This window comes from Pezoporus flaviventris, unplaced genomic scaffold (genome assembly GCF_033815535.1).
Source record: "Pezoporus flaviventris isolate CSIRO_AGI_PZ_B2104156 unplaced genomic scaffold, CSIRO_AGI_Pfla_v1 ptg000002l, whole genome shotgun sequence".
Classification (NCBI taxonomy): Eukaryota; Metazoa; Chordata; class Aves; order Psittaciformes; family Psittacidae; genus Pezoporus; species Pezoporus flaviventris.
The window spans coordinates 49,508,357-49,535,132 of NW_026892550.1; the positions used below are offsets into that span (position 1 = coordinate 49,508,357).

The following is a 26,776-nucleotide window of genomic DNA, read 5'->3' on the forward strand; positions in this document are numbered from 1 at the left end:
GCGCCTTCTCCTCCAGCAGAGTTGCTAAGTAACCACAGCATTTTCTGCCCAAGACAGGGCAGGGATAAGGGTTAGTAAAATGCTTTAGGAGTTTAAACATTCTCAAAAGAAAAAAATATTTACTATACAAGGTAATAATCTAAATAATCCTGTACAGGAGCAGGGCCAATCGCAGCTGGGAAAATCTTCCCTTCCAGAATGCTGAAGACTTCTATTTTACAGGTGCAATTGCATCTTCCAAAGAAACAGCACAATAGCGTTCAAGATTTTTTCAACAGGCTGCAAAAAAATCACTCCTGGCATAAACTCCTCTGTGCTGGCAATGAGATGGCCTAGATACTCTGACAGCTCCTCTTGAAAAGCTTTTGTTTCTGTGACAAGGCCTCATCACAACAGCAGAGAAAAAGTATTAAAGAAAACTGATAGGGCAAACAGAAGGTTACTCTGCTTTTTTTCCTCCCAAAGTACTATTATTTCTTGAAGATCATCCTTGTCTTCCAGGTAGATTACTCTGCCTTTTCAGATATAATTTTCCTGTTAGATCCATTTGGATCAGGTACATTTCTTAATGTGTACCTATGGTATACCACATGCTGATACTTTATACACGTTTCACTGATACATCACTTATCTGATACGTTAATAAGCGTACCGATGTACAGCTGGTTCTGATTTTTCTAGTATCCCAAACTCCCCTGCTTGCTGTCTTTGATTCTTTCCCTCATCATCTGCTTTTCCTTTCAGCAACACCACATGTACATGGCAGCGTGCTGGAAGAAACACCACATTGTTTTTTTTTCCAATAGCTTTGGATTCTCTGGTGGTTATCTCACCCCTATGAAACCTAACCTTTTAAAAGTGTTCAAAAGAGAATTGTCTGTCTTTAGACAGCTAGTTAAAATTGTTCACTCAGCCAAAAAGCATGCACCTACTGAAGTGACAGCCAGACGCTAAAATATGAAGTATAGCCAAAGATTTACAAACAAAATTGTCTGCCTCTGTAGAACTTCTGTAAAATCTTTCACCTTCATTTTTTAACAGCATTACAGCAAGCCTCAAGTAGGGCATCAAGCAACATTAAATGCCGTAATCAAAGTTCAGACACACTACAAGGCCAGCAGATCATACAATGCAGTCATTTTTGGCACCCTCTTACTGTGTTGCTCTATGGAATTTCTCCTGGTGATGGGCACCCTTGAACTCAGTAGTAAACCTGTACTTAACAACCTTCTCAGCGTTTCTTGATCAGTACAGCCTTCCTCTGAGGCCCTGAATCCACAAGTAACTACCACAATCCAAATACCATTTATCTTCTTGCATGAGGAGTTTTGATCCTCTCCAGAAGGGGTAGTCTTAGAAAATGATCAATGCACCGGTATTTCTTGTAACAAGTTTTAATAATAATCTTAAAGTATCTTTTTCTTTATGCCTCTTAATAATCTAAATGAGAACAGAAAAGTTTGGGAAAACTATGAAGACACTGAACAGAAGCTCAGAAGCTGCCAAAAACCATATGTACAAATTCCTCTGCTTTGCCAATGCTCTCCATTATAATGAACATGAAATGCATTAATAACAATAATGAAGAAAGATAGTCTTGGAAAGGGAAGGGACTCTAGACTCCCCATATCTAGGCAGTTGCCAAGTCTCTGAATCACCCCCTGAAAGTGTCTCCCTCTGTCTCCACTAACCACACAGGGAACCCCTGACAGGAGCCTCCTAATTGAAAAACCTAACTTTGGCACCCATGGTTGTGCATGTGTGTGGGCTGGCGTTGCAGCACGACCAGCAGCCACATGACAGATAAATTACACATGCAGCCTTCACGAGGCAACGACCAGTAACCAAAGGATACAGAACACTCCCTTTGGTGCCACAGTGGGCTAGTGCAAAGCCAAGAGATTCCCATGCTGGGTCGGTACTGTGAGACAGTCCATGCAGAGGATCCACAGCAGCATTACTAACAGCAGATATGCTGAATATGGTCTTGTTTGGGTAGCTTACCTTCAAGCTACTCCTGCCGAACTTCCTTTTGCTCTGCAAATGTTGCCTCCCTACTGCTCTCTGAGGACATATCTGATCCCAGTGGCTGCTCTCCAGCAGGGATTGAATAAGCCCTTGGATAAAGTTGGCAACCAAGCCCACTTCTTCTGAAGTGCTTTGAAGAAGTACAAGAGAGTACATCTGCTTTAATGGGTACGAGAACTATCAACCTGGGGAAGAAAATGAGCATTCCTAGCTCCTTGCAGCTTCTTAAAAAAAAAAAATTATCTTAAATAACACTTCATACAAAATGATTTAAATTTAGAATTTAAAAATTCATGTCAGTGGTAGCTGGAGCCTCTCGGGAATTTATTTAGAATGACTTTATTAGCTAAGTAACAACCACAAGCACACTAAGAATGCACACTAGAAAGGAAGGCACTTACTAGGAAGAGGGGAACTCCCTTTCCAAGGAGTGACAGCAACCAAACCCCAAAAGGATCTGTAAAAATCAGTCAGGTTCTGCACCAGTGCATGATGAGTCAGCTACAGCAACAGTCCTATAACACCTCTGGAGGAAAAAACCTTCCTTTGCCTCCTGAAACCAGTCAGTCAGGAGCGCTCTGTAATTATTTAATTCATCTGCTGCAAATCAAAGAAGCCAACAAGAAGCCAGGTTTTGGACTGATTGAGGATGATGGTGCTTTTCTTTCATGACGAAGGAAGCTAGCACCCAACTGCTATTCAGGAGAAAATGGATGAGCAATGCAGCTTGAAAAACTATGCATGATGTACTTTAAATGCAAAGAGCCAGTGCAATCAGTCACGTGAAATAATGCATCAAAACTTCTAATGAGAGGAAAAAGAAGCAGTTAAACACAATGGAAATCAAAGCTGCAGCCTCTAAATTTACAACAATTCACACCTTAAAAAGTGTCACACCGGTACTGATCTTGCACTGCTGCTGACTTGCTGAGCTCACTCAGAGCAGGTAATCACCACCAATGCACCCAAACTTCAGCTCTGACCAGAGATAACCAGCACCTCTCAAGTTGGCCAACAGCCTTTCGCCAGAAAAGGCTTTTCAACTGTTTTAAGACCTGCCTGCTACACTGGAGCATCCTGGAACAAGATTTTGAATATTATAAATCACTGTTTTAAATTTTAACGTTTGCCTTCATGACAAAAAACCCCTATTGCTCACCCTTAGCCTTCCTGTGTACAGAACTGCCTCCATGCATTAATAAACAAAAGGTGAACACTTTCTGACACCTCACTTGTACAGACCTGACATTGGTCTGCTTTCTACCCAAAGCAGCCAGCCCAGCAACTAAACACACTTTTCCACCAACAGCAACCATGATGCCAAGAAAATTAACATATTCCTTGTTTCATCCTGCGCTTCTTGGGTTGCTGGCAGAGCCCCTGTATTATTCACTTTTACAAACGTAGCTACTGACAGCTCTGCTTGCATGTATTTTGCAGAATGCTTTTATTAATTTTTTACACAAGTTAACACGCATATTGAGAACACCAGCGTGTACAGACACCATTATCTAACAGTGAAGTGTTTCCTTCTCTTGCATATAGTTCATGGCATAACAGCTTTTAGATCACAAGATTTATAATATAAAATGATGCCTGAAGAAGCTTTGTTTTGCAGGTGTAAGAAAAAAATTAAAATGGCTTACTTCCTTTGCAGGTAAGCATCCAAAAATGTCTCTTCTGAAGAACATTGATTTCTTTGCAATGGAGCTACTTGCAAGAGCATCATTGAGAAAAAAACTGTTTTGTTTTGCTCACAGAGGAACACAAATAACTTTAGCTTTACTGGGACTACAAGTGAAGCAAACAGTACTGCTCATTGCAAGATACAGCAGGACAGGTTTATTAGAATACTTTATTTTTAGAAACATGACTTTGTTTCCAGTTCGTCAGAGGAGATTTCAGAGAATGCAATGAACTAATACATTCAGGGAAGCTGCAAACACTTGTGTTCAGTGGAGACCTCATAGAGTGACCAGTGACTGCTTATTTGTACTGTAACCTTTTTCTTCTTTTTTTTCTAATGATATTTAATTTCCTACATAATAGTTTTCCAGTGATTAAAAACCCAAAACATAAAGGAACTTGGACAATATCTATCCCCTTTCTTTATCCATTGACAATCTGCCAAAGTGTTAGCTGGCTACAGGCTTTGCATATGCAAACTCCATTAATTTTACCGGAAAGGAGCAAAGGGACAAATAATTTTAAAGGAACACTGGGCTCTGAACATCTCACCTAGAGCATTTCTTAATATGCTTCTCTCATTTAATAGAGCTGTTTGCAGTTTTGCTTCCTGTGTAACACTTACTTAATAACTTGCAGTTGAAGTACAGAAATATCCTAAGGCATATTACAACCTATAGTTATGTTCAGAAGCATACATCTGCCTGTAATAAATTTAATTAGATTTGCATTATGTAATAAATGGAATGGGCATGAACTAACAAACGAAGAAAATGAGAATGAACTGATAAAGGAGTGAAAAAGAAAACCATTGTAATATATTTGAGTAAAGAGTACTTCAGTCTACTGTGTATTAATAGGAATGAAATTCTTACCTTTGTTATTGTATACATCTAGATAGTTTGGTGCTGAAAAAATTGTGATTAGTGAAGGGAAGCCTGTTGTTTGGCTTTTCCTGTACATACGATACCTGAAAGGAAAGAGAAGATACTAATTATTGCCCAGTGTTTGTATGTATATTTGTCACTGATGAAATTTAGAGCAAAACCCCCTAGTACATTACTGCAGTGGCTGTTAACAAATGCCAAGAAAAACATGCATGTGTGATTTTTAAAGTGGAAAAAATACTTTCTGCAGGCTTATTTGTTATATCTATTTGGGATAGGCATGTATTCACACCATGCTTGAAACCTGTGTCTCTGTCTGACACTTAGTAATGGGTTTTGTTATGAGTTCCCTCAGTGCTTGTCCCTGGAGCCAGGCAGCCTCTATGTGTGTGCACCCCAGGACATTCCAATACTTTCCCTCTGTGGGACTGTGGGTGAAGGCAAGCACCAGCACATGCCTTGGAGGTGCACAGTTCTGCTTCAAGAGGAGAAGTGCTTGTCCTCCATGACACTCCAGCTCCCTGCCTTCTCTGGGCAGGTAAGTGATGGCAAGGCCAGGGGAGATGGAAAGTATGGGAAGGAGAGGAGAAACAGGGGATCCAATATTTTCAGTGCTGTGTCTAACCTCATCCAGTCTATCAGCCAGTTTACTAACGCTTGCATGTCTTCATTACTTAACCTTGCTGCCTTATGAAAAATAAAAGGTTTATTGGACCAACAGATAATCAATCCAGCATTAAAGCTGCAGCAATTGGAAGCAAACAAACCAAACAGTATTTGTCTTACTAAGACGTAAGTAACACCAAATGCTGCTCTTCAGTCTTCAGCTACAAGAAACAGAGGAATCTGGCAGACATGTACAATAGTTGCACAGCAACCATTGTATAGTTTCAATGCAATCCTTTCTACAAAATTTTCTTTTTCACCCTTTATTGGAAAGCAATACAATAATAATGAAATTTCATTACCCTTGGGAATTTCATGTCAGTTATTTCTGGCAGAGTAATAGCTTGCTTTTAATTGCATTGACGTTTTTAAGTATGTGACAATTCAAACATTCAGAATAGCTTTTTATATGCATAGCAACTACTGACCTCATTCCTACCATCTTGTCCCTTTATCTTTTATTACTATTCAGGTTGGGTAAGTTTCTACCTCCAAATAAACACATTAATAATTTCTGCAGGATATGCAAAGCTATTTATTCAGATACCAATCCTTCATTAATATCTCACAAGCACAGTACATTTCAATTAATAGATAATATTTTAAGTTTTTATATCAGCATAAAAAATGCTATCTACACAGGCAATAGTTCCATGAGGGAACCATCAGCACTCCCTGGTGCTCAACCTGGACTGTTTTTGCATACATAAAATTCATCACTGATACTTCTGCATAAAATCTGTTTGGACTACAGAGCAGCAGAAGTGAATTTTCTTGGTTAAGCATAAAACCAGTAGGACCATAAGTTTCATGTAGGCATGAAAGACTTAAAAGCTGACACTTCTGGCTTTCATAAGCCAAATCACTTCCCAGGCACTGAGGCAATCAGTCTGTTAGAAGTCTCAGGCACGTTCGTAAAACTTCTTTTTCTGAGCTGAATCCTTTTCCTTCCCAAGTTTGGCATCAATTTGACAGTCTTGTGGTCATTTTATGTCACTTAAAAATCACTGAGGCCAAGTAAATGGCACATATGAGGATTCATTTAAGTCCCATAACCCAGTAATAATAACATATGTTCTAATGCCAGTGTATGTTTTTATAGTATTACTAAAAAGTGAGGGCTGTTGCAACTTAATTTTAAGCTTTCCAGTTTATTCTCACTCAGTTGTTCTTTCTTTCCTTGCTCTGTTTGAGAACACTAAGCCATTATACATTATTAATGCCCCCTCTCCACACATACTTACCCAGCATCCTGGGCTTCATGAGCTCGGAGAATAGATAACAAGTTATTGTGCTGTAGAAATTCACATACAGCAGGGTAACTGTTCAAAGAAAATAATAGCACCTGTTATATGGCATTATCAGAAGCACCACATTTAGCTCTAGCTTTCAAAAAACGTTTTGTCCAACATGCATCATTCATGAAATCAGACCCTGTTCTGCAGGCAGATTTCAATGGAGACAATACTAGCAGCAGCACCTTCTTCAATTCTACCCCATTCCTGCATGAAGAGGAATACTAGAGAGGTGCAATTCATTACATGGCAAAAATCACCCTATTGCCTGTCAGAAATAATTTATTATACTTTAAGATTTGATGTACTCAGAAAAACGTGATACAGTGGGTTTCTTGCAACAGAAAACTTCTTACCCACTAATGGCGTATGCACAGGCTGCTTATGAACACCATATAATAAGGTGGTGTGTGGAAAGAGAGGGAGAAAGAAAGAAGAAAGGCAACTCAATCTCCAAACTGGAGACTTTTGATCTTCTAAACTTGATCTCCTTGATAAGCAAGAGCTATCTTTTCCCCAACCTGAAATGTAAATTTATTACTTCTGAAACCCTGAAAATGTGCTCACTGAACGCATCTTTCCAGTACGTGTTCTACTGTATGAAAACAAAATCACTAGGTGAAAATGATGATAGAGGAATCTCTATCATATTTTTCACTGCACATGGACAGTGTTGCTTTCAAGGCGAATGGAGGAGCCCTTTCTTACAACCTCAGCACTGTGAAAACTATTTTTGCTGTTTAAGACAGTGAACACATATGGAAATCACATACAAGAAAAACAAAACATAACAGTTTCGACAGCATAAGTGTGAAAAATTAAGTTTTCAAGAAAAGCTATTTAAAATTAAGCATTACAGAACTTAAAATTACTCCATTTTGTTGCTTTCAAAAGTAAGGTTTTTTTTCTGTAATGCTGTTTTCTTCTTGCATTTAAACCACTGATAACTCTCCATGCCTGTATTAAAGGATAAAAACCACAATGACCATCTATCATGTCAGGAAGCAAAACCTCTCTTCTGCTATCATTAGTAATTTAATACAGAACCCAAGAAAGTCAAAACTTCCTGGCTTCCCCTGTCAAAAGCCGACTATAGCAAGAGCAAAAACAGAACAAAGATCATGCATGGAAAAGGATAAAGGTGAAGCGGCACCAGAATAAAAAAATACTTCACAGGTTTCGCAAAACATTCCCAGACCCTTAAAAACATCGAAGGGGTGGGAGTCTTTATTCAGACAACATCTAGAGTTACTCCCTTTCTTCCCTCTTTGGGCCAGTCCTATATAATTTGCTTTGCCTTATCCTTTGCAGCTTAATAGAGTTGCACTTAAAACATTAAACCTGGGGAGAAACAAGTATTACCACTTCCTGTCACTATCTGAATTTACTTCCAGTACCAGAGGTTGCCGGCACATCAGCAGCAGGACAAGCTGGCCAGGCACAGGAGTCAGAGCTGCTACTTTTCTGTGCCCCTCTGTCTGCCAGGAGCCTGACCGGCTCCAAGTGCCCGAGCTCTGAGGCCAACATGGTAGAGAGGCAGGCTGGCAAGGGTGGAGAACTGGCTGCCTTCAGAGCGCAGCCTGCCCCAGAGCAATATCTGACCTGAGACCGGGACACATTTTCCTGGATTTGAGGCCCAGGATGTGACACGTAGATGTTCAATTCCTTCTTCTCATTGCTGGGCAAGCTGGAGAGCAACAATTAAAAAAACCTGTTGCTCAAAAGTTTAAAAAAATAAAAAATAAAAAATCGAAACTGGTGGCAAAAGGTGTAAACCTCACATAGCAGTTCTGAAATGTCACCCAATGGCTGTACAGAAAGCAAAAGAGACTCTGCAATAACATCCCTTCACCATGTTTATTTTCCACTATCGATTCAGCTCTCCCATAGTTCAAATAATAGAATAGCTGGAAGGGCTTAAAGAAGGAAATACAAGGTGTTGGGAAAGACACAAAGGCATCTCTATGGTCAGTTCTATGCTGGTTCTGCAGCATGATGGGCTTGCAGTGTGCCTGTAAATAACACAAACTTCTAGAGTCTCCAAATCTCCAAGGAGGAAAAAAAAGAAAAAAAAAGGAAAAAAATCAATCAATCAAACAAACAAAAACAACAAAGAAAAAACAAACAAAACCCCATCAACTAAACACTGTACAAAAGACCTGCTGTGCCAGCCCTGATTTCAGGGACCACCTTCAGAGCCTACTTGCAATCACTTAACAGCACCATCAGTTTCTAACTTCATGCATTGAAGAGATGAAAATTCATACAAAAAACCCCTTGCAGAATCTAATGCATCACCTTCCTTCAGTTTATCCAAGACAAATGCTACTCTTGCTTCCAACTTTCTTGCATATTTTGAAGCAAAAATGTCATTTGCAGCTGGAGGTTACAAACGCAGTAGAATGGTATACTGCTGGTTTTGGACTTGACCCATCTAGCATATATTCTCAGTTGAAGGTTTGGTATTTGAAATTATCTAAAAAGATTGCCATGATAAAGTAATTTCAATTCCCAAATTATGTGGGGTATCGTTTTGGCAACTGCAGTGATCTCAACTGCTGACAAGCTGCCATTCAACCCACTGGCAACTGAGAACTAATTTGCATACATTTCTTTTCATAATTAATTGTGACTAAATGCAGACTTATGGTACATTTTGTTTAGAAATTTTTACATTAAATTCTGAAAACTGGGGTCTATAATGAAAAATCTGATAGACAGTTGATTATGTTCATTATCAGTGCAGCTGCTCAAAATGTCTAGCCTATTACATTTTCCCCCATAATATTCTTTTCATCCAGTGTTAAGTACTGCTTTTAAAGAAGATATAATGAAGCGGTAAAAGAAAATGCTCCTACATAGACATGATAGATTCTTCTTTCCACTTTGAAGTACAAAAAGGGGGGGGGGGGGGGGGGGGAAGGTTATTCTTTAATTACTTTATTCTTCATAAATCTGTGGAAAACAGAACTCCACTAGCAGAACTGGGCTGATTCTATAGGGCTCACATCTAGAAAGGCAGAGATGTCACATAGTCCTCCATGCAAATACACAAAAAAGAAAAGTCTGGCTGCCATCTTTTCTTCTACGTGAATAGCGTGGTATCTGTAATGAGTAAGCACCCCTATTACCCAGACCATGACAATCCATGAGCAGTTTATCTGAATATTTTGTTTTGAAAATGGCAAAGCAACTCTCATTCTTCTTCACCTACTTGTTGAAGTGGGGGCTGGGGAGAAGCAAGGTTTTCACTGCATGTAGATGTCACATATGCTATACAGTTATGACAACAGAATCATAGAATGGGCAGAGTTGGAAGGCACCTTAAATAACATATAGTCACAACCTCTGTGCCACAGGCCCGGACACTTTCCACTAGACCAGGTTGCTCAAGGCCCTTTCCAACATGACCTTGAACACTGCCGGGGATGGGAGAGCCACAGTTTTTTTGGGCAGCCTGTTCCAGTGCCTCACCGCCCTCACAATAAAGAACTTCTTCCTTGTATCTACTCCAAATCTACTCGTTTTCAGTTTAAAGCTATTACCCCAATAAATACAGGGGTTTTATTTCCAGTGCTTTCTTAGCAACAGTTTGTTCCTGCCCCACTGAAGTTTGACATTAAACGATATTCCTGAACACAAAAATGCACGCTCTCCAGGTAAACAGCAGAACGTCCTGCAAAATGCCAACAAAACAAAGATTATGGCAAAAGTTATCAGAAATAAGCTTTTACAGAAAAGACTTCTGCTTGGAAATGTTTCTTCTAATCTTTCTAATGAAAATTATCATCTCAATCAAATTCCCTACTAGTTTTTCTGAGCACTACCCTTCCAGAAATGCTTTCCTCCTTGCCCTGCTTTGCAGAGCCCAGACTGTTATTCAGATGAGCCAGAAATAAAGCAGTTGGCCAAGAGAGAAAACAAACAAACAGACACCCCCCCGCCCATGCAACAGGCTTTTCCACAACAACCCAACCTTCTGCCTGTACTTCATGTGTCATGCTGAATCACAGCAGAGCACTGACTCACAGAGAAAACAAAATACCCAACTGCTAAGCTAGAGAGATGTTATTCCCCATAGAGTATGCGACTGTGATTATTCCCTGCTTCGGCATGCTTTTTTGATTAGAATGCCTCATGCATAGTTTACTTGTGCTGAGGTCTCTTTTGCATGATCACTGATTACTTCTACGCAGTTTTGGAAGAGAAGCAATACTTTGCTAATTTGAATCAAAATGGCAGATGTTTTCAAATTGCTCTTCCAATGAAAACTGGAAAAAATGGATGTATTAATCCATTTTTTTTCATATTCTTCATCGTACTATTAAAACAGAGGCATAAACATTTCTTTAAAAAGTAGACATCTAAATTTAGCCCAATGGCTTCTCTAAGATTCATGCACGTATAAAACCAGGCTTTCAGCAAAGCCCACTGGCCTCACAGTTCAGCCTCCAAAGGCAAATGCTTTTGTTCCTCTGCTGTCCTAGGCAGCTCCCAGCACATCTCCTTCCACCTGCTTTTTCTAGCCCTTAGCTATGCTGCCTGCAAAGATGCACTGAGAAGCAGAGTAGGGAACTGTATGAGATTAGAACAAATAAATACATATCTTCTTTGCAGAGTCATTCTTTTAAAATTGGATCTGTTCCCAGGTCTGATGAAGCACACAAGGAATTCTACCAATAGAGCTGGGCATTTAGTGTGAGGGCAGCAAAAAGCTTCTGGCCTGAGAGAAGGAAGAGTGGAAAAGTGAGCAAAAGAATCTGTTTAAAATGCTGCTCCTGAAAACACACAACTCTGCCTCACACCCTGAGGTGAAACATGCTACAGTTTTCGAAAGCTTTTAGCAGACATTCCTCTAATCCCTGCATATTTACAAACTTAGCGTGCATATGAAGTAAACCACTGAAATGATATGCTGGCAGCCCCAAGTTATTATTCTACCCCAGAGCACCTGCAAGGCTGAACCATTTCAATACTGTTAAAGGCTGGGAAATGAAGTTCTTGGAGGAGCCTGCAATGCTGGTCACCCTTGTCACTGCTAACTATTTCTGCCTTTGGTTTTGTGTTGCTTTGGAAAAATGTAACAATGTAGTCACAACAGTCAAACAGCTTTAACATGATCGCCATTCCTTAAAAGCTGATATTAAACTCCCTAACAAAACCCAAGAGGCTGGAGCACCATGCGTGAAGTGAACTTCTGAGTATCTAATCTATTTCTGAGGTCATCAATTGACTTTGGCCAGGCTCACGGCACTTTTATGCTCTTGTTAAAAGTTAGCAATTAACCAATTCTTATACACATAAATTATCCCAGAAAGTGAGTATTAAGCTTGCACATGTGCCTACCCCTGATAGGAAACCTTTGATGTACCTTACATAGGATAAGACACTACTAATTAACTCAGTTGTGCAAACAAACTTCCAACGTTCTTTACCAAAGCTTTGACACGAAGGAAGTGAAACAAGCTGGGCATAGATCCAATCACAATTTTTATGGTAAACACCATGCGTGCTCATAGCAACCTTGTGTGAATGTGATGAAAAAACATTTTAATTCTTCATCTATCCAGTAAATCTTATGGCAATGATGACATTCCCCATCCCAGTATGGATTAGAAAGGCTTTTCCCCACATTTCAACAATTGCCTAAACCCGCTTAGTGGCTGTCTGCCATTAAATTAGTATTATTTCAGAGAGAAAACAAGTCTAGCTGACTTCTTCAAGCTTTCTGATCACTGAAAGAAGCCATTCTCAAGATGACAAGTAGCAGTGTATCTTACCAAGTCAGATACATTTATTACAGAAATGCCGAAATGACTGTACCAATAGTTCATGAAATAAGTGTGTGGGTCATTGGCAAGATCAGTACAACCAGCTAAGTGCAAATAAACATTCACTAAACAAGTTTAAGGCAAAAATGGATAATCTGATAAACAAAAAGGAAAATTTCTTTACTGGCTGGATCAGCTGAAAATACTGGGGGAAAGACAGCGGGGAATATCACTCAGGGACAAATTAACTCCTCCTTGTTCATACCATTCCCTGAATATGACATTATTTTGGGTAAGGATTAAAGAAAAGCCTCACCTGACTCATAATTAAAACCCAATTTAGACAACTAGCACTTCATCAATTATTTCTACTTTTTCATGAAATTGCATCACACATGCAATGTTACATGTATGTCCTGTGAAGAACGTACAACCTGAATTTCAGAAAGGGGAAATAAAATCTCACCGCTATTGCTCGTTGTACTTTAAGGTACAGAGAACTTGACTGAATTTCCAAGAACTATTCAAATTTCACAGGTGCTTTTTACTGTGGCATTGTGCTTTTGCAAGGATCCATAAATTTTGACAATCCACACTGCAACATGCTGCTAGGTGCAAAAGGCACGCATTAAGCGTTGACTCTTTAGTACCCTTGAAAATGATGCTCACTATTCTTTACATCTCTAAATGACAGTTCAGACTTGTGGTTTCAAGATCTGACATTTCACAGTGCTAGCCATAACAGCTTTGCGAACTCCTACACAAAAAGAAACTTCTTAAAGAAAAACTTTATCATTTTGAAATTCAACAGGCTGTACGTGAGCGATCACCTGGGAAATGCAGTAAGAAGCTTGTCAGACTACTGTAAGCCACAGTCTTCATACTTTTGCATGTGTATTTACGCCATACAAATGGCCCAACACTTCACAAAAGAATTTTGGCTGAATGGAGAAGATTTCATGTGCTACTGAGCTGGAAGGTGCTGTTAATGTTGCATATACACAGTTAGAAAGCCATGTTACTGTTATCTTCCTCATAGGATTTTGTTACAGGAAATAACTTTAAATCAGCAAAAAGTCAGTCCAAACTTGACATTATAATGAACATGCCTGATAAAGTTATTTATTACAGTTATTTCCTGCAATTGATTAAGAGATCTTTGTCATCTAGAAATAATTTCCCTGGTTCATGTGTGTGCCTGAAATCTTCCTGACCTTCCTTTAAAATCCCCACTGCTATCTTTTAACTTCCCTTTCTGGAAATGACTGAAGAAACTTTAGAAGCTTTATTCACTGAAAAATAAACAAAGTCTGTCCTCTCAACGGACTGCCTTGAATGACTGCATAATTCAGTCCTCATTTACAAGCTGAGCTGGCTCTTTAGGAAAATTTGCTCCTTTTCTCAGGAAATAACTTGGAAGTAAGAAAAGTCAAGCAAAATTACACATTGCACAGTGATGGATACTTTTTTTTTGCCAGGGATTACCATTAGGTAAGCAATTAGTCACCTTCCAGAGCAACTAAGCACTTTTTTTAAGAGTAACATTTGCCTTTATATAACCTCAGATAAGTTGACCCCAAGCTAGTCATTTGCTCATATCATTTAGCAGTTACATATCCCTCATACATAATCTAACAATTAGGTATCTTCCAAATATTTCCTGTTTTCCTGTAATATGCAGTTTTTCTGAACAAGAGTCAGGGGACAAACTGGATACATTTTCAAGAGAAAACACATATTTTAGGGAAATTTTATGGCAATTAAAAGAAACAGACTCAGGGTGGGGGCAGGCCAGAACGGGGGGAATCTGAAAGTTTTTCCAGTATATAATAAGTTCTGTATATAACGACAAGACATGTTCACACAGCTTTTTTCCCCCAGTTTTCTAAGAGAGGTTCATGAGGGGAAACCACCACTGCTCACTGCCTGCAGTGCCTGGGAGTCCCAGGCATGCTGCAGTGTATGGTGTTGCTGAGAGAAAGAGGAATGATTTTAGCCCTCAGAGTCATAAGTCCATTTCTGCACAGATCAATTGTTTGCAACAGTTTGACACCTTCCTTCGTAATGAGACCAAACACATTTAACAAGCACCTTCCAGACATTATTGATCGGAAGGAGCATTGCGACTTGCCACAGAAGGTACATGCCAGCAGCCCAGGCTGAAGTGCAAAACCACTTTGTTCTCAGCCCATCCCCACGCTGCAGCAATTACAGCTCAAAAAAAGGACAGGAAAACTAATTTCTGAGAGTCAAACCATCTGTTACCTTCCTGCTAATGGTACCAAAAGGAGGTTGATTCTAGCAGCTCTGTCTCCAGGTTACTAGTAGAACCCACTGATTTGCTTTCTACATGTTACTGAACAGCTACAGATCCGCTATGTTCAAGGTGAGATTTTATAAGATAGCTAAAAGAGTGGATTCCTCACTTCTGCTGAGCTTGTTGGAAAAACTTGGACTTGCATGTCACTAGCACAGGCCAAAACAGAACTGCTACCTTTCAAAGGTTCAACAGCCTCTTAACATTCCAATAGCATCTTCACGTTTCTCCTCAACAAAAATGAATTTTTAAATTAAGATTCCCTGCATACATTGCTTATTTTGCTATTTAATGTCCAGTTTTGTTACTCTGGCATCTTTGTAAGTTGTCCTTAAGTACTCTAACAAAAAAAAGAAAAAGCCAAAATCCCCCCAAATCCCCACACTGTCAAGAAGAGGGGACAACTTCATCACCACTGCTGGTCATGAGGTAACAGAGGCCTGTCCTATGATGAAGAGACAATAGAAGTAGTGCTTGAGAGGTTCATCCCCCAGCTTAAGCACACCCAACGGGGTGTCTTCTGCCCGGTGTCCACAGGACTTGGTCTACAAACCAAACCGCCTACTGCTGGAAATGGAAAAAGGCAGCAGCCAGCACCCAGGCAGAACCGGGAAAAGGTAACCATTCATTGCTTGGTTTGGTCTACCGGTGCATTGTCAAAGAGAGGTCAGAGGGCATCCCCCAGCACTCACTGAAAGTACAGGAGAGAGACAGCCTTCCCACTCTTGACACACACCCATGCTTAAAGGACAATCACCGTTAAACAGAAATGAAACAGAAGCAAGCTTCCTTTACATAGTCACAAATTAAGAGATTTGCTTACATGTCCTTCTATCCTCCCCATTACTATTATTTTTTCAGGAATATTCTCATTTATTTTACTAAAAAAAAAAAAAAAATCAATAAAAAGAAATTATTTCACACATGAATCACAACTTGATGTCTTTACATTTAAGTCCATATGCGTTTCTGAAAGAATGTTACAGGCATTTGTCTGCATTTTGGCTCTTAGCCAGTCCTGTTTAACCAATTCCGTTGAAATCCTGAATTTCTTGGGAAGAACCATTCCCAAACATAAGCAAAAGTTTGCTAAAACAGGGCAAAAAAAAGTACCTGCTTTGGGAAAAATCACAATTTTTACATACCCTGCAGAATAACTCAGGTAGTGTGTTTTTCCACCGCTTGCGTTTTTCATTCAAAATTAAGTTAAATTAACTTGAAATTAACTTTCAAACAAAAAAGGGGCAGGTAACTACATTTCTGAAGGGACGCATTCATTCCCTAACTTACAAGAACAGAAATAAGCAAAACGCACAGGCTTTGGTGAATCAAATTAAGTCATTTTAAGGTTCCCCAGTTACGGGTGAAAGCAAGATACAGAATAAATGAAACATGAATTTACCTGAAAACAAGGCAAGTCCGCAGGAAAAAAGGCTCAATTATCTAAGCAGAACTACAAACCTCAAGCAAAACATTTATACTGAAAAACCAGGACAAGTCCATATACAGAAACCCATTCAATGTACTAATATTCACCTGTAGAAGTACGAGCACCCCCTGACTGTGTTGTGAGTAAAGTGTTCCTGAGTCTTCTCGTTTCCAAAGTCCTCCAGCGGGTCTGACCACAGGATGTCACACATAGGTCCATATGCAGGTGGCTCCTTGAATCGATCTAACTAAGAAAAATAGGAGACAAAGAAATACTAACTTCTTTCAACCATGTACCACAGAAACACTGAAGCAAAGTCAGTGTTTTTCATTCTGTGGGCTGGCAAACAAGGGCGCAAAGCAATCTGTTTTTCAGCTTCAGGCTGCTCTGAGTTTTAAAGCAGTGGATTTTGAGTAAAAGTGAAACATTCCTTGCTAACACTGTCAAAGAGGAACAGATATAACTGAAAACTAAGAAATACAGTGGTTTCCCATTCTAAATGAATTTTTGAGTGCAGTTGCGTGTTTTTTTTTCTTTTTCTACACATTTTTACAAGCATTTCAGTGGACAAGAGAGAAGATGGTATTTCTGTATTTTGTGATTTTTTTTAAGCGTTATGGCACTTGATTTATGTGAGTGAGGCACCTCAAGTTAAAAATACAATAGTTATTATAAAGCAAGTTCCCATCTTGATTTAAGTTCCCATCTTTATTTAAATACCAAGGCAACATTTCTGCATTACAGCATCTTCCCATGATATTCTCAGTGCTCTTATAACCTTAGCCCTAATTAAGCAGCTAAAAATCCCTCTTTTTGTCTGACTATTGTATAAAAAAATTCAAATTATATAGAAACATTCGGCAAATAAGACAAAGCAGAGCAAAACAGTGAAATGTTAAAAATCAGTATTCCTCTGCAAAAACTCCTGAATATAAAACCTACCCTTTAGCAGAAAGATAAAGTAATGATTTATTAGCATAATGATTTATTAGCACACCTAATATACCTCCTCCTCTCCCCCAAAAAAGATTCAGAGAGAATTGATTTTAGATGTTTCCAACACTCAGTTAAAAAGTTTTAATAAGAGACCCCTATGATTCTACCTTTGTGCCCTCATCATGAAATATTCATATCATACCTACACTTCTAACTTATTTCAGCCCTCTAACATAATTGGTAACTTTGCTTTTGTAACTATAATTCATTTAAATTAAATAACAATTCATAAATATGCAAACCCAATTCTGCTGATTGCCAATGATGAATTAACCTGCTAGTGGGGGGGAAGTGAAGATGTTAATGACCCTAATCTTGAATCTGAGAGCCGAACAGCTTTACTCTGTCATTACATTGTTGCAAAGCCAGCTAAATTTTAGGCAGAGAATATTTTTGCCTAATTAGATAGTGAAGCTTTACCTCAGAAATGAAACTTTACATTTGGTAACTTTTAAAAGTGCAGTTAATATCTGAATCTAATTGCTTTCAAACCAGAACATGTAATTACAGGCTCAATTTCTAATTTATTAAAAAAAATTATTAATTTCTTAGCAGGCCACAAATTAGCCTCAAAGCATAATTTATCTTTTAGTAACTTTAAAGCTCAGAAGGATATATCCATGTTTGCAGATTTCAAAATGCAAGCAGGAAATAAGAAAATCTTTTCTGCTGGAAATACTGGGAATGAATGGTTTAAATACCTCCTTTTAGAAAGATCAACCGAGATTCCTTTATAAAACACCTGAGAAAAACTTAACGTGCAACAACACTGGATTACAGTGAAGAGACTGTTCAACATTGTTCCCTGAACTTTCATGAGGTTCGTAAGAAAATTCTTATAACTCACGAGTACCACGCAAGCATCACCTTATAAAGCCTCGTTTAGACAATGTGCTAGGTACTCAAGTGCAGTACTATTAAAAATGTGGCAGGACCTATTGAGAATGAAGCCCTTGACACTTTTAAAGAGTTATATGTTATTTTTACTGTACTCATTGCAATCATACCATACTTTTTTATTAAATGTTTTAAGTATTGTGAGGTTTTTGTAGAGCTATATTTTGTCGCTTTGCCAAGAAAGTACAGAATGCCTAACAAGGCACAAGGAATAATCAGATGGTGTGCTTACACTGTGGTAATAGACAGTACTTAAATTCATACTATGTATTCATTAGCTTGTAATTACTTACGTACCTAATACTTTTTTTTTTGTTTTAGAACACAAAGACGGTAAATCCTTTGTTTTACTGGATGCTGGTGATTTCCTTACCTCAATAAAATGGGACTAATTGCTGCAATTCCTTTTATGTTTTATTTAAAAAGACCTTTAAAAGGCAATAATGTCAACCCGAGTGTCAGAATGACATACCAGCATCTTACACAAATGAACAACATTGAGAAAGGAGCCAAGTTTTAGTTGCTGGCAATTAACTGTTCACCTATTAGACCTAAGCACTATTCAGACTTACTTTTCTGATGTCATCTAAAGTGTTGATCTCCGGAGACAAGCCACCGTGTACACACAGGAACTGTTGGTTCATCAGAGCAGCCAAGGGAAGGCAGTCGAAGGCATCCATGCAGGCATCATATACACGCTCTGAATATTTGATTTTACCTTTTAAAGATTAAGATGGTGTCAGGAAGTGCCATCAATATTTAAGAGGAAAAAATAAATTAGGATGCTGCTTAATAACTCAAATCTTGTTTTCACTGCTCTCCCTTGCATTGAAGACTGTACCAAAGCTTGCCTCATGCAAAATATTCTTTAAGATTATTGTTATTCACTGCTGGAAAAATTCCTCAGACTCTGAGGTGAAATTAATCAAAGTTCTGCCAAGTTTATCGTATCTTGCTAAAAAAAACTAAGTGTAAACAAGCAATAATAAAATACCGTTATAGCCTGCCATGAAATCTATAGGGCAAGCCTTAATAAGTCTGCTGGTTGTCATCATTATGACACAATATACTCTCCATGAAGTAATCAGAACTTTAGCCCAGTTCCTTAGAATTAATTACCTATAGAAATGCCACTATGAAATGAACGAGGTGGTACAATGAAGCTGAAATGTTAATTTACCAATAGGCATATTAAACTCAGTAAACCATGAGGCCTTTGCGCCAATTAACATTTCCTTTACCCTTGATGCTAAAAGGGAATGGAGACCTATTGCAAGAGCTTCAGTTTACAGTGCCTCCGAAAAAAATACAAAGCTTCATTGTGCAGGTGAAGGTCTGCATCTAATGAGCTTTTTATGTGTCACCAAATCCTTTCTTGCAACACAGAAAGGAATTACTGTAAAAAGCACGTACCAAAAAGTTCAAGCCTACTTACAGGGTAAATGTGAAAACACTGCATTCAGAGGGAAAAAAAACAATCAAAAATACAAATTCCTTGCATTTTTTCCCTTCTGCAGATGAGACAGGGTAAGATGTCACCTCCTCCACTAGCAACAGAGAGCTGCTGCAGAGGTGCCAGAGCTGGTGTGCTGGCAGGTTTTGACTGCCAGGCTGCTGTGTGGAGCAGCAAACTGTCAGCCACTGCAAAAAGTAGCAGATTTCACCAAGAGCACTGAGGCCCAGATGGTCCTGTGGTAGCCCCAGGCTGCCTCCCAGGCCAGGCTGGCTGGGAAGCTGAAGTGTCTCCGTACCTGCAGCACCAAGTGATGACAGCCCTGGGTCTGTATAGGTCATTACCTGCCGAGGGGTGTCTAACCTCTTCCTTTCTCCAACACTGAGACACCCTCCCCTGCCCTGCAAGATGTTCCCTCCCAGGGAACAGCAATTACAATTCAATGACAGTTAACAAGAAAAGTATATTTTAAATCACTGATGGTAAACAGCATCAAATAATCACAAAATAACAAATCAAGCTGTTGAAAAGGGAGTTAAGAAATATTAAGGTAGACTTACATTCTTGCTTAAATGTGAAATACTCTGTTAAATGTCTACATTCATGATTCCCACGAAGTAAAAACAGTGTTTTGGGGTAAAGGATTTTCAAGGCCCACAAGTACAGCACACACTGCAAATTGGAAACAAAGACATAATTAATAATTAACAACCTAATTCAAGCACTTATGTCCTGTGTCCCGTGTCCCCCCCCATAAAAGACCTAGAAGAGAAAGTATTCCGTGTGAAACATTTATTTTCAATGGGTTAACTTTACTCTATTTTCACCCATTACCTGCAAACATTTCTCTGCCCTTCAGCCTGGACTGGCTGAAACCAGAATCAGTACATTCAGATTAAGTTTTTCTGCTTTTGCTAAGTGGTACCTCCCTGTTCAGCCATGCATTGCTTTCAGTGGCCCAGCTATCAAGAAGTAATCGCTGTGCATCTCTAAAACGAAGTGCACACTCTCCACCTGGCAGGTTAAGCAGAAACCCATCACAGAAGCAATTTCACTGCATTTCACATTCACAGTCAGGAAGATCCGCATCTCCCATCTTAAGGAAAAGTTGCCCTAGAACAGTTTAACCCACACTTCAGGAAATACCTTAGCTTCCAGTATTACACAGTTGTAATGTGAATGCTTGTTCATTTTTCACTTAGCATTGTTCCGTGCAAACAGACAAGAAAAAACTACAAGACTTTTGTATTAAATGAAGTTACTGCAAAGTTTCTATAAAGCCTTTTATGTTTCAAGAAGATCTCTATTTGAGATGACATTTCTCCTAGACATGTTTTTAAAGATAAAATAGAAGACTCAGAGATGCTAATCTCTGCTCAGACCTTTTGAAACCATCCGATTAAAATAGGTGTTTTGAAAAACAGAACTGACATGGAAATGATACTAAAGTATTATGACACTCTTGCAAATGAGTAAACTTGCAAGCTTCATTTATCCTTTGTTCAAGATAACCTGTCTCAGGTACCTGGCTGACAAACTTACAGCTCCAAGGAAGCTCATGGAAATCATTCATTCCATGAGATGAGTCCACCATATCCAAAAATGTACAGACCACAACAGCCTCCCAAAACATGAGGCAGAAAACTGAACTATTCTACTCCAACCCTTTCTTTCTTAAATATCCATGAACTGAAGAACTGCTGCACAAGAAACAAAAGGTGTCAACCCCCCCTTCATTTGCAAATACTTCCTAACACTTCCCTTTGTTCTTTCAACAAAAGTTATTTACTTTAACTTAATAATCAGTAGTTAGAAATGCAGAATGTACTCCTAACCATGGCTTCTGCTTAGAGCAAAATCAGCATTTTTGTCAGTGTAATGCCTCTTACTTTGTACAGTATAAATTCCCTTCTAGAATTCAGAATGTCTTGATAAATAGCATAATTACAATAATCACATCCCAACATTTTGATTTCTTCTCCCTCTTCTGCTTCAACAGTCCTCATCGTTAAAAAACAGAAAAGAAAAAAGGATGCAACATCTTTGTATCGGTGCTAAACCTTACCCTATCCATATCCATAGATAATTACAGAGCAGCAGGGGTTTTATACTATTACTGTTTGTCTTAAAGTTATTATATGTAAACATCTGGATGCTCTGCCTGCACACTGCAATTTCTGTTCTGCTACTCATAGATTCCAGAGCCAGGTAAAAAGAGCAGAAAGCACAGGCTGCATCCCTCAAGACTGGCAAAATTAATCCTTCCCCTTGGAAACACATGGAAGACCTCCCAGCTCACACCACCTCTTCCACCTCCCAGGTGTTATTGCCACTGCAAGAAGTGAGAAGTCAGAACACCAGGTAGATCACGCTGACATAATGCAGCATGGAATTACGGTGTTAAGTCACAGGAATTATCTGCTGTGGCCCAAAACTACTGCAAAGGGTTTGCCTGAGGAAGGCTGCTTCTCTGTGCAAGCTCCACCATACTTGGGGTGAGGATTTAACTTCCATGGGGAAGGAAGGAAGCCTGTACTTTTGCACATCACCAGCACAATTCTTGAGCTCTTTGATGATGACTTCTTCATTCCTGCAAGAATTCCCAGAACCTTCCACTTCTCTCAAGTTCCTGGCTAATGCAAAAAATTTGACGTACATGTTGTGAGACAAGAAGTTTAAAGTGACATCTCCATCCATGCAAGAAAAATTCAGGCTTTCAAAGTTGTATCTAAGTTACCTTAGAGCTTCTAATCCTGCCAAAGCACCTTATAATTTAGAGAACCACAGTGGTTAGTGCTTAGATGAAATGCTTTATTAATAAAGAAAAAAGTTACATTTCCCTTATAACTAAGTTTTTCATTTTCATAAAGCCTTGGCAAGATTGAAAGGTGCACTAGGCACTTCAAATACCATCCAGATCTGGGTAGCAGGGAAAAGAAGGAAAGCCAGAAGTTTTATCTTTTTGACATTTGGTACCTGCATGCGGGTAGATCTCTTCACATTGGCTTATCATAGATTTCTTTTTTCTATGCTTCCTTTGAAGCCCTCATTAGAAACAGAGAAGATAACAGGATCAATGCAGTCCAGAAAGTTCTGTGGTTTCCTGCCACTATTCAAGTACTGTTAAGTCCCCTGTTCACAGTTCCTGTTGTTTTTAGTGGTACAATATTGAAGGCTTATTTTGCTTAGATAACTCCAGTTGTCCAGTGATGTGGTATCTTAATAGTAAACAAGAACTAATAAGCAGCTGCTTTTTGCAAACTGAATAGCAAATACAAGGGTGATAATCTTTTATGGCTTTTGAACTTTTAAGTCGCTTACACACAAAAAACTTAGGTCCAAACAACATACAATGAGCAAACATTCTGGTTTTATATTTTTTTCCAAATGCTGCATATTATAATTCTTACTGAAGTAAAAAGACTCATCGTCATTTGCCCCTGTTGGAAATCTGAGCTTACAATCTTCAATTATTTGGTGATACTGCTTCCCAATAACAAAATTTTAAAATCTCTTTTTTTTTCCCCCCTCCAACTCTTTCATCAGGAATACACTACATATCAGTTCTGCTGTATCTCTATGTAAAAGGTACAGCAGCAACCTTGCAATCCAGATGTCTCTAAAGCATTTTTGGTGTGTCTCATTTCATACTATCAAAAAAGGAAAAAACGTTACATCTCTTAAATGCCAGCCATCAGCCATCAAACTACAGCTCTGCTTACTCACTTGGTGTCTTTCAGCTATTGAAATAACAGATAAGTTTATAACAAAGAGATAATCTGCCTACCTCATAGCTCCTGTAGTCAAGCTTTTTTCCTGCTGAGGCTCTGGCAGCCTAAGCATCAGGAAAGAAAAGGTCTGTGCAATTAAGCACTGTGTAAGCCAAAGGCACATATTTTCAAAATGGACTTTGGATTTAACCCCACTACTGCATGCTGAATTTGAGCCTTTGCACAATTTGACATCTCAGCACCTCCTGAAAAGTGGAACCAATAGCCACAGACCTCTTGTACGCATCTCAATGTATGTGCTCAAAACAAGCAACCTGGAGAATATATTTACCATTGCCACTAGACTGCACCCAAAGCAACCCACAGTAACACAGCACACTCACTTCTGAGTGCTCTTGCACTGATCACGCCAGGAAGCAAGAGATGTAGCTTGCTCTGTTAGCTGTGTGGCTTTGTATGGGTAACAAAAGACCACCTCTCCCTCCACATGACTGATGGCATTGGGCACTCCCCCAGCAACCGAAATTAAGTGTGAATAAATGCAAGGTAATTCATACTCAAAAGGATAATTTGAGTTAAGGCCTCTACTTATGCTTTGTGAACTGTGCGGCAGTATTTTGGCATAGTTTCTTCACTCTGTAGCTAAAACACACCACACCTAAATATAAAAATTGCATTAATTTAACTGCATTAAAATAATTATACCATAGCAATACACAGTAGAGGTACAGCTTTCTACAATGGAGTAACTATCCCAAAGGAAACCATGTATTTTTTATTTTTTACACACATAACCGCATTCACACTGCTGGCATGACTATTTATTAGGGCTTTATTTCAGAGAGAAATAGATACATTGCATCTGTAACAAAATACTCACAAGAGATGCAAGGTCTTGCTTTGATATCTGCATGACGCTTCAGTTATTGCAAGACTCTTTTCTAGCTAGTCCCAGAGATGATTTGATTAAAAGCAATCATCAAAACATTGCTACTTGCCTTATACTCTTTTCTAAGCATTTAGACCACATCACTCCTATTTCAGCCTTTGGAAGGACCTCAAAATGACCAAAGAGGAAGGACCAATTCTTCAACCAAGAAGTGGCTAGAAAATTATTTTTCTTTTATGTCCCTCTAATTTTTATAGTTAGGACTTTCTAAATAGGTACCCAAGTTCTGTACCTCTGTAATAGGTCCTCGCTCTTCCCACTGAACCTTGCATCTTGGCCCCAGCCGTCTTCTGTGAAGACAGGTTCCTCAAAGAGATGGAAGGGGCGGTGGGGGGTGGAGGTGGGGAAGGAGGAACAGTGTGAGCAGCCTCCAGGATACCTTCCCATGTTCTCTCCCTGCAGCCGAAAGGGGATCTTGGCATGCTGGGAACTCACTCTAGGAAGAGCTGGCACAGGACCAGGCAAGCTGCAAGGATGGCCCTAACGCAAACAGATGCTCCAGTCTGGCAATCTAATATATACAGAAATAATATGAATTTGCTGAATTTCTGAATATTCACGGCTCTGAGGAGCACAGCCCAGCAAAAATGTAAGATCTTACAAGATGCAAACTCTTGCTTCAGAGAAACGTATCTGCTACTGTTGTACAGAAGAAAAGGGCCAGAAAAATTTAGGATTATTAAGGTATCAGGATTCTTGTTGCTCTGAGAGAAGTGAAAAAAATCAATTGACTTCACCAGTGATCTATTACTGTCCACCCAAAACTATTTTCAAATAAACTGTTTATTGGGAAACATTAACACACTAGAACAAAGGAAACCGAAAGGTGTTTATTCTACTAACAAAGGCCGAGAAAGTGCATGGAGACTTGAGAGACAATAAACACACGCTTTCACCAGCATTAACTTCACCCACAGTTCACTAATGTGAATTTACTTAATTATTTTCTTGGGAGAGACCAGTTAATAACTTCTAACAGTTCACTGAGTTCAGGTGCGTATCGAGCACCAGATGCTTTTTTAATTGATAAAAAGTCTAATGATCAAATTCCAGACTCACTCCAAAGACCTCACTTAGTGGAAATACCACAAAACCAGTGCCTCCTGTAATTTCAGTCTTTGCATTTTGAATGATAAAATACAATTCCAGCTTTATTAGTTTTGAATATTGGTTTAATTCTGCATATCTTCGCTATCTGCTCTGTAAAAAGTGATCACTATGTACCTTGATACTCAATTGACATTTAAACCTGTACTTTTTTATGTGAGATTGAGCAGGAAAATAATTCCAAAAGTTCAAATTCTTTACACTGAGGGTGGCAAAATACTGGCATAGGTTGCTCAGAGGTGGTGGATGTGCATTTCTGCAGATATTCAAGGCCAGGCTAAATGCGGTTATGATCTAGATGGTGATGTCCCTGCTCATTCCAAGGGGGCTGAGACTAGATGACCTCTGAAGGCCCCTTCCAACCCGAACCATTCTATGATTCTATAATATTATTAATCCCTAGAGTCAATATTTACTCTGTAATTTTCCCAAGGCTGTGATGAAAAGCAAGGGGAAGTATGTATACTTCTCCCTACACCATATGGCATTTACGTCTGCCTTTCAAAAGAGTCCTCAGACTCAGGATTAAGTCATTCTTCCTTACAACCCATTCCTGCAGAGCCATTTTAATATTCTTTGGAGTTAAAAATAGCCCTCTGTTTTGATCATTTGGGTTTCTTTTCTCCACGACAATAAAACTTCTTTTGAAGTGGGGACTGAGGGGTTTCTACTCTGGAGTCAACCCCTTGGAACAGCACACAAGCACAACACGGAAATGTTACCAGCCATGGAGCCAAGGAAACAAGTGCACCTTATCAGATATTGCGACTTGCAGAAATTTGTTATTCTAAGAGAAGAAATGCTTAGGTTCTGCCAAGAGGTCAAACGGAAAAGAGAGTACAGCTACAGTTTCTTCTGTGCCAAGAAACCTCATGTCATTCTACCTACAATTTTGACATTTATTTGACCTGGTGCAATTCCTTTATTGGTCTCTCATCCTGTGACACCTTGCTTAAAACTAATTTTAAAGGCACAAAACACACACACACACCCTTTTAAGCCATGGTAAAAATGGAGCACATGTGGAGGACTGAGTCCTTGGATCAAAAGCTCTATGGGGCAAGGACTGTAATTTCTGCTCAGCGCCTTGTATAAACACTTTTCTCTTTTTCCCTCTGCATTATCAAATGCCTTCCACCTACCTTACGCAATTTCTTCCTCTGTTCTTAATGATAATAGCTTACATTATGTAGTACCTTTCATCCAGAAGATTCCCAAATGCTTTGCTTTGCAGCCCACAGACGAGGATTATCTCGCCCACTAACCAGAACTCAGCTAGGTTTAAGCTCAATGGTATCACTTTTACACTAGATATCACATGGCAACCAAGGAGATTTTGTGATTAGTAGCTTGGACCAGCTACTTCAGTCTTTTGGAAAGACCCCAGAGCTGCAAGTCTCATGCCTACATAGCAGAAAGGCAAGCCAGCAGACTGATGGAATAAAGATCACTGCGTGACTGACCTGGTAGAAGTGTGCACTGAGATCATGCTAGGACTGTTTACCACCATCACCTCTCCTACACAAAGTACTGGCAAGAGCTTGTGCCTGCTAGATATGCTCAG

At 39.2% G+C, this 26,776-nt stretch overlaps 1 protein-coding gene across 2 annotated transcripts in view; it reads right to left on the reverse strand.

The window, feature by feature from the left end:
- The window catches only part of PPP3CA (protein phosphatase 3 catalytic subunit alpha), a 194,846-nt gene that overhangs the window by 27,923 nt on the left and 140,147 nt on the right, over positions 1-26,776 (reverse strand). For both annotated transcript variants that reach the window (XM_061477882.1, XM_061477873.1), the window contains exons 4-8: positions 19,986-20,097; positions 18,545-18,690; positions 16,187-16,326; positions 6,512-6,589; positions 4,590-4,684 (exon numbers count right to left, since the gene is read on the reverse strand). In XM_061477882.1, coding sequence (XP_061333866.1) covers positions 4,590-4,684; positions 6,512-6,589; positions 16,187-16,326; positions 18,545-18,690; positions 19,986-20,097 — 571 coding nt within the window. The remainder of the gene's footprint in view (positions 1-4,589; positions 4,685-6,511; positions 6,590-16,186; positions 16,327-18,544; positions 18,691-19,985; positions 20,098-26,776) is intronic.